Below are 12,745 nucleotides of genomic sequence, written 5' to 3' on the forward strand. Positions count from 1 at the left end.
TTTTATTTTTGATTCAATGCAATGCAGTAATATTCCTTTTTATTGGTCACTTAATATCATCTGTTTCTGCTACATGAATTAGTAGCAGAATATGGGGGGGAACGGACACATATCGTGCTTTAAGGGCTTGTTCAGAAGGAGGGCAGAAAATATGTAAGGACTCGCGATCAAAGATATAGTGTCTCAAGAACCTAATGTAAAAGCAGATAGGCAAGTTTTAGTAGCTCCCAAGTGTATTAAAATAAGCCAACTATTTAGAAAATTCCTCTCCTTTCATGTATGATCCTAGCAAGATTCCACCAAGATGTAAGGACCGTACTGGGGCCTCCTAATGGAGGGTGGACGTTAGTTCTCTGGGTTCATGAGTGTGTATGCCCAAGTGGCCGTTCCATTTGTAACATAATAATCTCATTAAAAGGGCCCACCAGGTAGGGGGTGCCCCTGCCAAGGGCCAGCAATGACCACTGTTGAAGCAACGGCGGCATCTCCAGATGGGTCTGCCGCAATCTGACATCGGGACCACGCCTCCAGGGGCCAGCAGTGGGAAAGGAGGGGATGTCTCCGGAAAGGCCGGGGCGGAGTGGGGACAAGGCCAGAAACGTGCTAGGGTTAGCCCTGCCCCCTCAGGTCTAGCTTAGTTATGTGGCCACAGAGGACACGTACGTGTAAATGCTCTGTGAACAACCCTTCTGGGTCTTTAAAGAACATGGAGAGTAGTTTAAAAAGAAAGAAAGAGACACTGCTGGGACGTTGAGGGCAGGGATCTAACTCAGAATTCTGCAGAAAGGAAACGGCCCGCAGTGAAGGGCCAGGTGGGAAGATGGAGAGAATCCTGGGGCTCACCACTGCGGACGGGGGGAGGCTGGCTTGGGAAAACAGGGCATTGTAAATCTGTTTGCCCACTTTTCCTTTGCTAAGAAAACATTTTAAGAATATGTAAGTAATATTATACATGCTTGCTGTAGGAAAATCTGATTCAGCAGAGAACAGGCTCCACTGAGGGCCAGGACTGCGGTGGGGCCAGCGAGGCACCCAGGGCTCCAGACTCAAGGAGGCGCTCATCCTCAAGATCGTGTCAGGGCAAGCTGGGCACGTGGAGGTGAATACCTCCTGAAATTTGGTGCCCTGGGCACCTGGCCTGGCACACATCCAAGCCCTGCCTCAACTTCTCCCCGGCCCCACCCAACTCCCACATAGGAGGAGAAGCCTTTACCAGTAGCCCGGTGTGGGTCCTCTCAGTTGCATTTTATCAGATTTACATTGGCTCTCATGATTTTCTCGGCAGCTGGGGCTGTGCTACTTATTCAGTTCTGACACTTGGGTTTATCACTTAATCTTCTGTGATTATCTTTCTGGGCCAGTTCTTATAGCTCAAGGGTTGGCAAACTTTTTCTGTAAAGGGCCAGATAGTAAGTATTTTGGGCTCTGTGGGCCAGTCTCTGTCCACGACTACTCAACTCTGTCCTTATAATTGGGAAGCAGCCACAGACAAGTGAAGGAATGGGTGTGGCCGTGTGCCAATAAAACTTTATTTACAAAGCCAGGCAGCTGGCTGGATTTGGCTGCGGGGCTTTGGTTTGCTGCTCCCCGCTGCCCCATAATTCTACCAAGAATTACACATTACGGATGTATTAGACCTTACTGTTAAACCGATTTTTTAAAAATGACATGGGTATAGAGGGGATGGCTGCACAATATTGTGAGTGTCCTAAGTGCTACTGGTAATCATTTTTAGCAGCTGACGTGCTTAGTTCTCGTAATTCCTAGAGCTTTAAACAATAGAGGTCTACTCAATTAAAAAAAAAATCATAAACTTTTCATTTGGAAATAATTCCAGACTTACAAAAACGTTGCAAAAACAGCACCAAGAACTGTATACCCTTCGGCCAGCCCTCCCAAATGTTAGCATCTCGCATGATCTCAGCACAAGGATCAAGACCCAGAAATCAACCCCCATTCACCACGATGAGTCAATGAAAGATCTCATTTGAATGTGATGACCACTGCACTGGTGTCCTTTTTCGGGACCGGGATCCAGTCCAGAGACACACACTGTGGTCATTTTGCATACATAGCAAATAGAAAATGAGAAATGGGCAAAGAGTGGAAGAAGATTTTATCAGATCAACGGACGGCCCATTTGTCCACAGTCGCCCTTGACATTCTAAGCGGGTCTGTATTACCCCGAACAGGAACGACTTCCCTGGTAAATTATTTGTGACTTTTCTGAATAAGCACCAAAGAGTGCTTTCTTTCCAGGATGACATTCTCCTTGTTTAGCTTTGTCACTGGAGGCGGAAGAGAGATGAAAACCTCAGATCTCTCTTTCAGAGCAGTGCTCCCAAGTAAACCCAGGTACTGCTCCCACCTTCACAAAGAAACGTGCAAAACCAGCTTCAGAAGTGATGATATCATTGAATGTTTGTCAAAACCCATAGAACGCATAGCACCAAGCGCGAACCCTAACGTCGACCAGGAGCTTTAGTTAATAGTAACCGTGTGTCTAGATCGGCTCATTGACGGTGACAAGCGTACCAAACTTCCGTGAAAGGCTAATGAGGGGAACCATGTGAGTGTGGGGGTGGGGGGCTACGGGAATTCTCTGACTTCCCGCTCGATTTTTCTGTGAACCTAAAGTGGCGCTTAAAAAAAAAAAAAAAAAGGAGTCTATTCAGTTAAAGAAAAAAGTGATGATAAATACTTGAGTCAGAGAAAAAAGCAGACACGCAATTGGCAAAATTCCTTTCTCAAAACAACGTGCGTTTGCTTGCAAAGTTTTTGCTCTGACAGTTGGACAAAAGCTCTGATGTGCAGAGGATGAGGAAGCTTCTAGCAAATGCTTGGCACATGTGTGAGGTCATAGTACAGTCGAGATTTTCTGCATCTTCACTGGAAATGCAGGCTACAGAGAAGACACGTTTCGCGGTTGATGATCCATTGTGAACTCTGACCTGTGTGGGTGGCACACCGCCCTGTGGGCCACCTGGAAGAGTGGCCATGAGATTGGAAGGGCACGTGTGGGAAGCCAGGCCACACACAGGGAGCCACAGACGGTCCATTCACAGTTTCCCCGGCTTGACTCGGTGCTAATGAGCTGGATAGTGACTACAAGATGTGGCTTTTCTGAACCCACGTGTGCTGGTGGTCAGGGGCAAGATGCTCCTTATGTGTTGAAAGCAGGAGCTGAGTTTCTGATAACGCCAGTAAAGAAATACCTGTGATTTCAAGTCACATATCTCCAGGATATATGTTGTAGAACTTGAATCCATCAGTCCAGAGCCCTATATTGTGACTTTTAATATCGGGAACCAGATCTCAGGATTTTCGAAGAAGACTCAAAGTGTCCCAAGGGGCTGGGCTGCTGACACTCTGGCTTCTCAAACCCAACACATGAGGGTTTTTCTTTATCTGGTGGAGGAAGAAATCGATGGTGCAGTCCTAGGCATATTTGAAAGTCACATCAGGTGCCACGAAGCTGATGCAAGCTCTTTAGGTAGTGGAATGCAGCCCGAGAAAGCTCAGAACTCACTCGCCGCTGTTCTACGAGGTGACTTCACTCCTCACCCCTCTGGCTTCAGCGCAGCACGTGCTGATGGTGCATGGCCATCCCGAGCGGAGTCGCCAGGGCAGACACTGTCCTGATCTCTGCGTGAGCTGCATAGCCAGGGCCACCACTACCGATGAGCTAGGACTCCAATTTCCTGGAAATGAAGAGTTCACAAAGACGCCACTCAGAGGGGGAACCTGACCCCTGGGTCAGCTTATCCTTCATTTGGGCTAGACCTAGAGGCCCTGATGAACCACTGCAATGGCATGTCTCCCCATGGGCAGGAATCATGTATTTTTATTATTGTAAAAATTGGTTAGAACATTTGTCTTCCTCAGTCCCCGCTGTGTGGCCCGTGGGGGCCCCCTGTCTACATGGCATGGCCTCTTGCAGCCTGGGGTGGCAGGGTCTCTACCTGGTGCAGCCCGAGAGCCCCCAGCCTCCCCTCGACACAACCCAAAGGGCAAATCCTAGGCGGAAACCGCAAGAGCAAGCCTCTGGGTTTAGAGCCTGTGCTCTGTGTGGTTAATAAAAGCACCACAGCAAAAGGTTTTATCCAAAACTCCTCATGTGGGCCATTCAGTTTTAAGATTTATGTAATACTGATGAAATAAAGACTCAAGAAAATCTGCCCCCAGAAGTCTGAAACCTCTCACTGAGGCTGTACGGGTGATTCCCTCTGGTCTTCACACTGCTTTCAGAACCGACTAAAAGTCCCAAAACTCTTGACAGGAAAAGCTGGAGGCCTCAAGTGTCGGATGCCGGAGCCCTGTTTTAGTTCTGGGGCAGTCTCAAGGCTGTTCTTGTTCTCAGCTCCTGGAAAACTCTGCAGATCTCTGCGGCATGTGTGGGAGATGTTCCCATGCCAAAGCAAGTCGACAGACCACCGTGCGGGCAGGGTCGGGAATCAGACCGCCTTCTGAGATGATCACTCCTGGGCTTGCACGGAGAGGGGTGTAAACACAGCCCATTCATGGATTCCCAATGGATATGAAAACATGATTCTTCTGAAGCAACTCAGATGACAAACCACAGTAGCCGGGTTGCCCGGGGTCTGGGCTGCACCTTTCTTTGCAACAGGATAGTATGCACCATAGAGAACATTGTGGTTTCTCAGGAGGTCTGTGACCTGTGATCCTAGTACATGCTGCTATTATGCACTGATGCAATTTGCTAACATTGAACCTGCTGTGTTTGTGACAGGTAAATGTATGTAGTCTGTGAGGAATGCTTTCTCGATACCAGCTTGAAGCTCACGTCCATTCGGCCAGTCATCCAAGGGAGGACATGTGTGGTTGCCTGTGGCTGCCCAGGCCCCGGTGGGTTGCAGAGACTGAGTGAGGCGAGGTGCAGGCTGGTACACCAGGCACTGCCCCACGCGTTACGGCCTCTGGAGAGCAAATGACTTCTCCCCACCCTGCCCACAGAACTGGGTCCTGGGGGAGCACTCTGGACATAGAGGACAGAGAGACCCGGTGGGGGTGGGGGCTCTCTGATGTCAGGTGACCCCAAAGCACATCAGGACCAAAGGCAGGGATGAGGCAAGACCATCATCTTCTGTTTCAGGAGATTATTAGCCCCACACCAAAAGACGAAATTATTTTCTAATTGACAATCAACCAATGTAATCCATCACAGTAACAGTCTACAGAAGAAAAAAACTCATGATCATATCAATGAAGAAAAAGCATTTGATAAAAATTAATATTCATTTATGGGGCTCCTGGGTGGCTCAGTCGTTAGGCGTCTGCCTTCGGCTCGGGTCGTGATCTCGGGGTCCTGGGATCGAGCCCCGCATCGGTCTCCCTGCTCCGCAGGAAGCCTGCTTCTCCCTCTCCCACTCCCCCTGCTTGTGTTCCCTCTCTCACTGTGTCTCTCTCTGTCAAATAAGTAAATAAAATCTTAAAAAATAATAAAAAAATAAAAATATTCATTTATGATAAAGACTTGAAGAAAACGAGGGATAGAGGGGAATTTCCTCAACCTGAAAAAGGGCATCTAAGAAAACCTACAGCCAACATCACACTTAGCAGTGAAAGACTGAAGATTTTCCCCTAAGATTGGGAACAAAGCACGGATGTCCACTCTTGCCACTCCTGTTCAACACTGTACTGGAAGTCCTAGATAGTGCAAAAAGACAAGAAAAATGAATAAAAGTCATCCAGATTGGAAAGGGAAAAATAAAATTGTTCCTATTTGCAGACAGTAAAACTCTTGCAGCTCTTACAAGTGAGTTCAGTAAGGCTGCAGGATGCAAGGCTGACAGCCAAAAATCAACAGCTGGAAAATGAAGTTAAAGATCAATACCACTTATAATAGCTCCAGAAACATAAAATATTAAGGCATAAATCTAACAAAATACATACAGAATTTGCATGCTAAAAATTACAAAATGCTGATGATAGAAATCAAAGAAGATCTAAATAAATGGAAAAAAAAACATACTATGTTCATGGATAGGAAGACCCGACATAGGAAAGACGTCAGGTCTCCCCAAATTGATCTATAGGTCTAAGGCTGCTTAATCAAAATCTTACTATGAATTTTTTGTAGATATAGATAGAACGACCTAAAATTTATATAGAAAATTCTAAAAATATGTAAATCGCCAACACAGCGGTGAAATGAGAGGAAACACTCTACACAATTTTGGATGAAAAGACACTCTAAAGACTGGGTGAACATATTTGCAAGTCACATATCTGACAGGGGACTGGTATCCAGGATATATAAAGAACTCTCAAAACTCAACAGTAAGCAAACAAACAATCCAGTTAAAAAACAGGCAAGTGACTTGAACCAAGAGGTCACCGAAGAGCATATAATGAAAGGCAAACAAGCACATCATTAGCAATCAAGAAAACACCAATCACAACCACAGCGAGATACCACTACACACCCATCAGAACGTCGAAAATGAAGAATGGTTGACAACACCAAGTGCTGGTGACGAGGTGGGACACAGGGACTCATACATCACTGGGGGACGGGGGGAGACGCAAAACCATACAACCACTTGGGAAAACTGTTGGTGGTGCTCCATAATGTTAAACATACACTTACCGTGTGAACCAGCAATCCTGCTTGTACGTATTGATCCAAAAGAAAGGAAAACATATGTCCATACAAAAACCTGTATGTGAGTACTTACAGAGGCTTTATTCATAATCACCAAAAACTGGAAACTGCCCTAATGGCCCTCAAATGGTGACTGGATGGAGGAGCTGTGGTATGGCGGAACCCTACCCAGGAGCAAAGAAGAAGCAAGTACCGATTCACGTGACAACACGAATGGGTCTCAAAGGCACCACAGCGAGTGAAAGAGGCGGCCTCAGAGGGTCACCGACTGTATGTTCTGTGTATACGACGCTCCCGAAAAGACAAAACTAGAGTGACAGACGACTGATCAGAGTTGCCAGGGGCTGTGGGTCATGGGAGGAGGGAGATTTTAGGGTGAGGAGCCGCTCTGCACCCTCACCGTGGCCACAGTGACACGAGGTCGTTGCATCAAACCTCAGGGCTGCACACCAAAATGGGTCAGTTTTACTCTGTGTTAATTTTCCAAATGAAATAAAAGTAAGCACGGAAAACAGACTTTAAGAGCAGACACAGTTTTAAAGCAGGTCGGGAACTGTCTGGGACAGGGGCATGGCGGCAATGAGTGGGTGCAGTTCCCAAGTGGGACTGCCCCGTGCCTAGTTCGCTCCAGCGGTCACACGGATGGATGGGCCCGGGGCCTCCGGGAGAGCGACGCCAACGGTGGGGGTCCCCCCCAGCACGGTGATGCTGGGCTCAGACGCCATTTCCACAGCAGCCCGGGAGGGGCCTTCTGCCCTCTCTGTCTACCACAGAGTACCTGGTTCCCAGGGGTGGACACTTGCCTCGGATCACACGCCCTTCCAGGTGGCAGGGCTCCGGCTCCAGCACCCCAGGCTGCCTTCCACTCAGCATCCCTGCCGCTGAGGGGGGTCTATTCAGGGTCTACCCTGCTGCCCCCGAGAGCCTCGTACATACCGTAGCTGGCGATGAGCGGGAGGTGTGGGCCAGGGAGTGTCTGGTGCTGTCCATCCCCCCGTGGATGAGATAGGCTCCCGCGCTGGAGACAATAGGGCTCCCCCCGACATCCATGGTGATGCCCACCATGCTGTGGGAGGGGACCGTTGGCGGGGAGGAGCCTGCCACGGTCACCTGGGCGCCGCCCGGGGCCTCGAAGTAAGAAGCTGCGCTGCTGGGGGCGTACATCTGAGGCTCAGGGTTGTAGGCATAGGCCGTCCGTCTGTCAGGAAGAGAGAAGGGCCTCGTCTGAGTCTCCACGGGAATCCAGCAAGACTTCACATTAAAGCTGGAGCCCCTTGACACCAAGCACACGGGGTCATTCAGACATGAGATGTCAGGGCAGTGCAAAGTTCAAAGTAATCATTTCTGGAAATATTAAGGGTCATGGGATGACTCACTGAAACTATCGCTGAAAAATTCTACGTGTGTAAAGGGGTTGCATGGGGGAGCTCCTTTGAGGGGACGGAACGATTCTGTATCTTATTGCAGTTATGTGCCATCTGCACACGGGGTAAAATGGCCTAAACCACACACGCACGCACGCACGCGATGGCAAGTAGGCTGCTAAGTGTGAATTAGGCCCGCGGGCTAGCTGACAGTCCATCCCAATGCCAATCTCCTGGTATTGTGCCACGGTCACAGAAGATGTCACCGCTGGGGGAAGCAGGGCAAAGGGCACACAGGACTCGGTCCTAAGTCTGCAACTGCCTGAGAGTCTGTGATTCTTTCAAAACAGAAAGTGTTTGTGAAATGAAATTGCCTAATAAAAAGAATTTCTAAGCGATACCAAGAATTCGTCTGATATTCCTTCACCATTTGGATTGAATGATTCACCCTGTGGTTTGCGACTCAAATTTTTAGGTTCTGCTCGCTCGTGTAGAGCTGGCCCCAGTAAAAGGCGGTGCCCGAAGCTTAGTGGTGTGTCTCGAGAGCTTCCCTCTGGGTGGCATCGAGGCCCCTCCGACTGGCCTCCGGGAGGCCTGCACCCCTGTCCCGCCTCCCGGGGTGACAGCCGATTTAACTGTAGCACAAGATGAAGCTCAGGATGTTGACGCTGGGGCGACCTACAGACCTCGCTCAGATTTCCTGGGCTGTCCAGGCACTGACGTGCGTCTGTATGTCTCTGGCTCGCCTCAGGGCTGTGCTGCAGAGACTCGCACAGCGCCGGCCATCACCATGGCCAACCCTCACGCCCCATCCCTGAACTTCTGGAAGGAGGTCGTGGAAATCAAACGAACCAAAGGGCTCGCGTCTTGAGCACAATGCGCTTCATGGGAAATGTATCATTTTCTGCTCCAAACACCACATAGTTCGAAGGCAGAATGCTCTAGAAGTTCTTGACAAATGGAAAATCAAGTTTTAGCAACATCATAAAGAGCCAGAGGTGGACGTAGGCAAGGATGAGAAGGTAGAGACAGAAATGGTGTCTGGATTGTGAAGACTGAATCTTCAGACTTAAAAGCTGGACTGGGGTTTTGTTTCGCGTTCTGCTTTGTTGGAAAGGCCGCCTTTTCTGGCAGTGAGAACTGCAAAGGCCTGTGATTTCTGAAATCTCCACAGGGCTCTGATGTCCTAGAACTGTTGTAACAGTTCCAACATCACCCAAAGGAGGAGGAGGAGAAGTTTCCACACACACAGCCCCAAATGGGAAGGCGTGGGGGGAGTCGTGAGAGAAGGTTCCGGACACGGCCCTTGCTTGTCTGCAAGGAGGGCCCTTCCGAGGGGAGAGGCAACCCACGTACAAGGCTCCATTCGTGTAGACGGCGTCTCCGCCTTCCACGTACTGCACCTGCGGGGGGTACACATGCTGCACGGGCTGCACCTGGAACGACAGCAGGTACCTGGCGTGAGGCACGGCGGGCTCCCGGAGGGGCCGACTGGGCGCGTCCTCTCGTGCCTTTTGTGAACATTGACTCCTACGTGTCAGATTTCCCGCCCCAGCTGGCGCTTCTACCAAGAAACTAGGAGAACTGGTCACCAAAAGGCCCCACAGGAATGGAGCTGCTCCCGATCCACAGCTCTGCTGCATTTTCTGTGCGCGGCAGCTCGTTTCTGCTGCGGAGCCCGAGGGGAGCTAGGTGGGCGGCCCCCATTCTGTGGTGGGTCGGGGGGAACCCAGCTCGGAGCTCGGAGCAAAGCTGCAGAGCAGAGCTGGGTCGGTCGGTCCCTGCCACCCGCCAGCCACTAGACAGAGGGGTGGGTCCGGCTGGACAGGAGAAGCCAGAGCTGTGGACAGAACGTGACCCTGGGTGGGGGGGGTCGGACACCCCTCACCCCCTGTAGGGCAGAGGGCTCGAGCTGGTCATACTCTTCATGGCCTCCCTGATGTCCCCTTTGGGTGGCCCTGGCACCCCTCCCCAGAGGGGCGGGGGTCCTGAGAGGCACACCAAGGAGACCTTCAGTCTGAGCAGAATGGAGTGGGAGGTGGAGAGGGGCACTGGGAAGCCCCCAGCCTCGGCCCGCCACGCCCTGCCTTCACCTGTGGCCATGTCAGTTCAGCACCTCAGCAGACAGGGGTGCTGGCTCGGGTGGTGGAAGCCCGAGCTCTGCGCGCAGAACCTTACACCCTCACCACAGAGGGAAACTTAAAGGACGCCTCATCCAACCTCCTTTTGGGGTAAGAGAATCAGGGGCTGGGTTTCATCGTGGCCTCTCTTTAAGCCTTTTCGTGGAGCGGCAGGATGGGCTGATTCCCACCTCCTAGGACAACCCAACGTGGTGCATGATGCACACACACAAGCCCCTGGAATAGTGAGCATGCCCGAAAAGGTTCTGGGGACTAACATGCTGGGGGTGGGCTGTGCCTTAGGGGACTGGGGGAGACGCAGAAGTCACTCTGCAAGTCCAAGCTGCCCAGAGAGAAAGGCTGGGGCAGGCCCAGCCCCACAGAGAGGAAGCTTCTGGAATCACGACACTGCTCGCGTCTCCCTCAAGGAGCTGAGACAGAACCGCTGGTTCCCTGCTGGGCCTGCCAGAAGCCTTTGCTTCTCTCCCATGACCCCGAAACCTGCCTCAGTTGCCTCCAGACAAGCGCCTCTAAACACACCAGCAATCTAAGCCGGAACCCCCTGGGGAGAGGGGTGTGCCGTCTGTTCCGGTTCCTAGAAACTGCACTGATTTTAATTTAGCATGTTACAGAGCTCAAGTGCGCAAACTCCAGCCCTCGGGCCAAATCTGGCCTGCCTCTTTCTGCAAATAAAGTTTTCCGGGCACACAGCCACGCCCTGCCACTTCCATCCACAGCTGCTTTCTCAAGACAGAGGCAGAGTTCAGCAGTGATGTCAGGGGCCGCTAGCCCGCCAAGCCGAAACATGTGCTGTTTGGCTTCTTCCAGAAAAGGTCTGCCCTCTGCTGCTCTAGGTCACCTGGGCTCTGTCCGAGCTGCTGATCTGTGCAGCTGTGTGGCTGGGGAGCCCTCGCTCTGAAGCTCTGTTCCGGGATCACTGGATTTCACAAGAAGCACTTCCTGGGTCATGGCATTGGTCTGAGGGTACGGCACTTGCTTCCCCAGCAAGTTCAGCGTTCCTTCAACCCAGAAACTGGGCTTCTCCATCTGTGTGTCTACCTTGGTAGCCCAGTGCTCTATCGAGGTGCTGGCTTGCACCCCGAATGCTGAATTTCTGGATGAATGAAAGATCGTCAGCTTTCTTGGCCTGTTGCAAACTCTCTGCAGTAAGATTCTTTTTTTTTTTTAAACATAGCTTCCGAAAGAACCTTCTGGTCGAGAACTGAAGATATTAAAGACAAAGGAACAGCAACAACAGGAAAGGATGCCTCGTTCAGAGAGGGCTCCAGATCGCTAAGGGCTAACGTGTCCCATGTCCCCTGTGCTGTGGTTACCTGCTGTGGCACCTGCTGGACCCTGGGGAGGGAGATTGGCTGCATCTGGGCTCCTTTGGGAGCCGAGCCCGCTGCCTGGACCAACACCCTCTAAAAGGGAAGGAGAGAAGGACGTTTAGACTTTAGTCAGAGTTTAGCCCTTAAAACAAACACAGATTACAACCAGAGCACCGCTACCTCCTCCACTGTCACCTCACAGAAACATAAGCAGGACTGACAGGAAGACAGGACGGTGCAAGCACACACACACACTCGTTCGCGTGCACGCGCACACGCACCTCCACCTGCCCCCGCAGCTCTCCTTCCCCGGGGTCTGTTCTGCAAGGTGATGCGGGCTGTCCCTGGCACCAAGCTGAGAGGCCGGGTGAAAAGAAGGACCCTCCAGACAGCTGTCCACACCACCTTCCCCCGTCCCTGGCACCAAGCTGGGGCTGGTGGCAGAACGTGGCCGCCGTGGTGGAAAGTTGGGCCGGAGGGTGCAGGGCGGGGAGGTGAAGCGTGAGGCGCACACCTGGCTAAGTGAGGCAGCAGGAATGCCTCTCCCTGGCAAGGGGCGAGGCACCCACTGTTGAGGGAAGGCAGGGTGGCCCGTGCGCATGAGTGCTTGTAGCTTTCCAGAAAGGGAGTGCCCCAAGTAAGCAGCAGGAAGTCTGCGTGAGGAACAGAAGAGACACCTGGGGGGACTGGATGCATCTCTAGCAAGGATGGAAGGCCTGGAACTGGGGAGGGACGCCGTGGCCATGGTGCGCCCCTGGAGGTGGGCCCCTGGCACCAGACAGCCAGGGGATGGAGGGCTGAAGGGTCAGCTTCAAGCGGGCAGGGACACGAATCAATTAGGCTACCACTGAATCTGATCATACCCCCTTGGCACCCTGAGAGAGGCTTGCAAGGCCCACGCGGGGGCTGCTATATTTGCAAGAAATAGAAGCTAAACAAGTCTGATTGTCCTTTCTAAAATGAATAAACCTCTCCGAGGTCTGCCTTTTTGTTTTTGCTGAATGAAGGGGCGTTTTCAGCTTCATCAATTCTGTCATGCTTCTAACTTCTGGAATCGTGCTCGTGGCGGGTCACACAGCCACGGTGGGCCACTGCACACGCCTCCAAGCTTCGTCTGTTCCACTGCCTCGGCTTTGTGTGGTCTTACGTCACTAACTTTATGTTTGCGTCTACGGTGTATTTCCATCCACGGCAGAAACCTGGAAGTCAGGAGCCTTCATGTGGAAAGTCTGCAAATTTTAAAGAATATATCCGTTCTAATGCTAGAATTCTAACTGATCTTTTGCCTTATCCATAAAGTCTTCC

The 12,745-nt window shown here is 51.3% G+C and overlaps 1 protein-coding gene across 12 annotated transcripts in view; it reads right to left on the reverse strand.

Annotated features, from left to right (window-relative positions):
* The window catches only part of RFX2 (regulatory factor X2), a 94,740-nt gene that overhangs the window by 31,423 nt on the left and 50,572 nt on the right, over nt 1-12,745 (reverse strand). For 8 of the 12 annotated variants that reach the window (XM_027583641.2, XM_027583638.2, XM_027583639.2 and 5 more), the window contains exons 3-5: nt 11,444-11,533; nt 9,346-9,425; nt 7,562-7,823 (exon numbers count right to left, since the gene is read on the reverse strand). In XM_027583641.2, the coding sequence (XP_027439442.1) occupies nt 7,562-7,823; nt 9,346-9,425; nt 11,444-11,533 (432 nt within the window). Of the gene's footprint in view, nt 1-7,561; nt 7,824-9,345; nt 9,426-11,443; nt 11,534-12,596; nt 12,670-12,745 lie in introns of all 12 variants that reach the window. The other 4 variants (XM_027583642.2, XM_027583643.2, XM_027583646.2 and 1 more) reach the window with 3 other exon arrangements.

Source organism: Zalophus californianus, chromosome 1, assembly GCF_009762305.2.
Source record: "Zalophus californianus isolate mZalCal1 chromosome 1, mZalCal1.pri.v2, whole genome shotgun sequence".
NCBI classification, from domain to species: Eukaryota; Metazoa; Chordata; class Mammalia; order Carnivora; family Otariidae; genus Zalophus; species Zalophus californianus.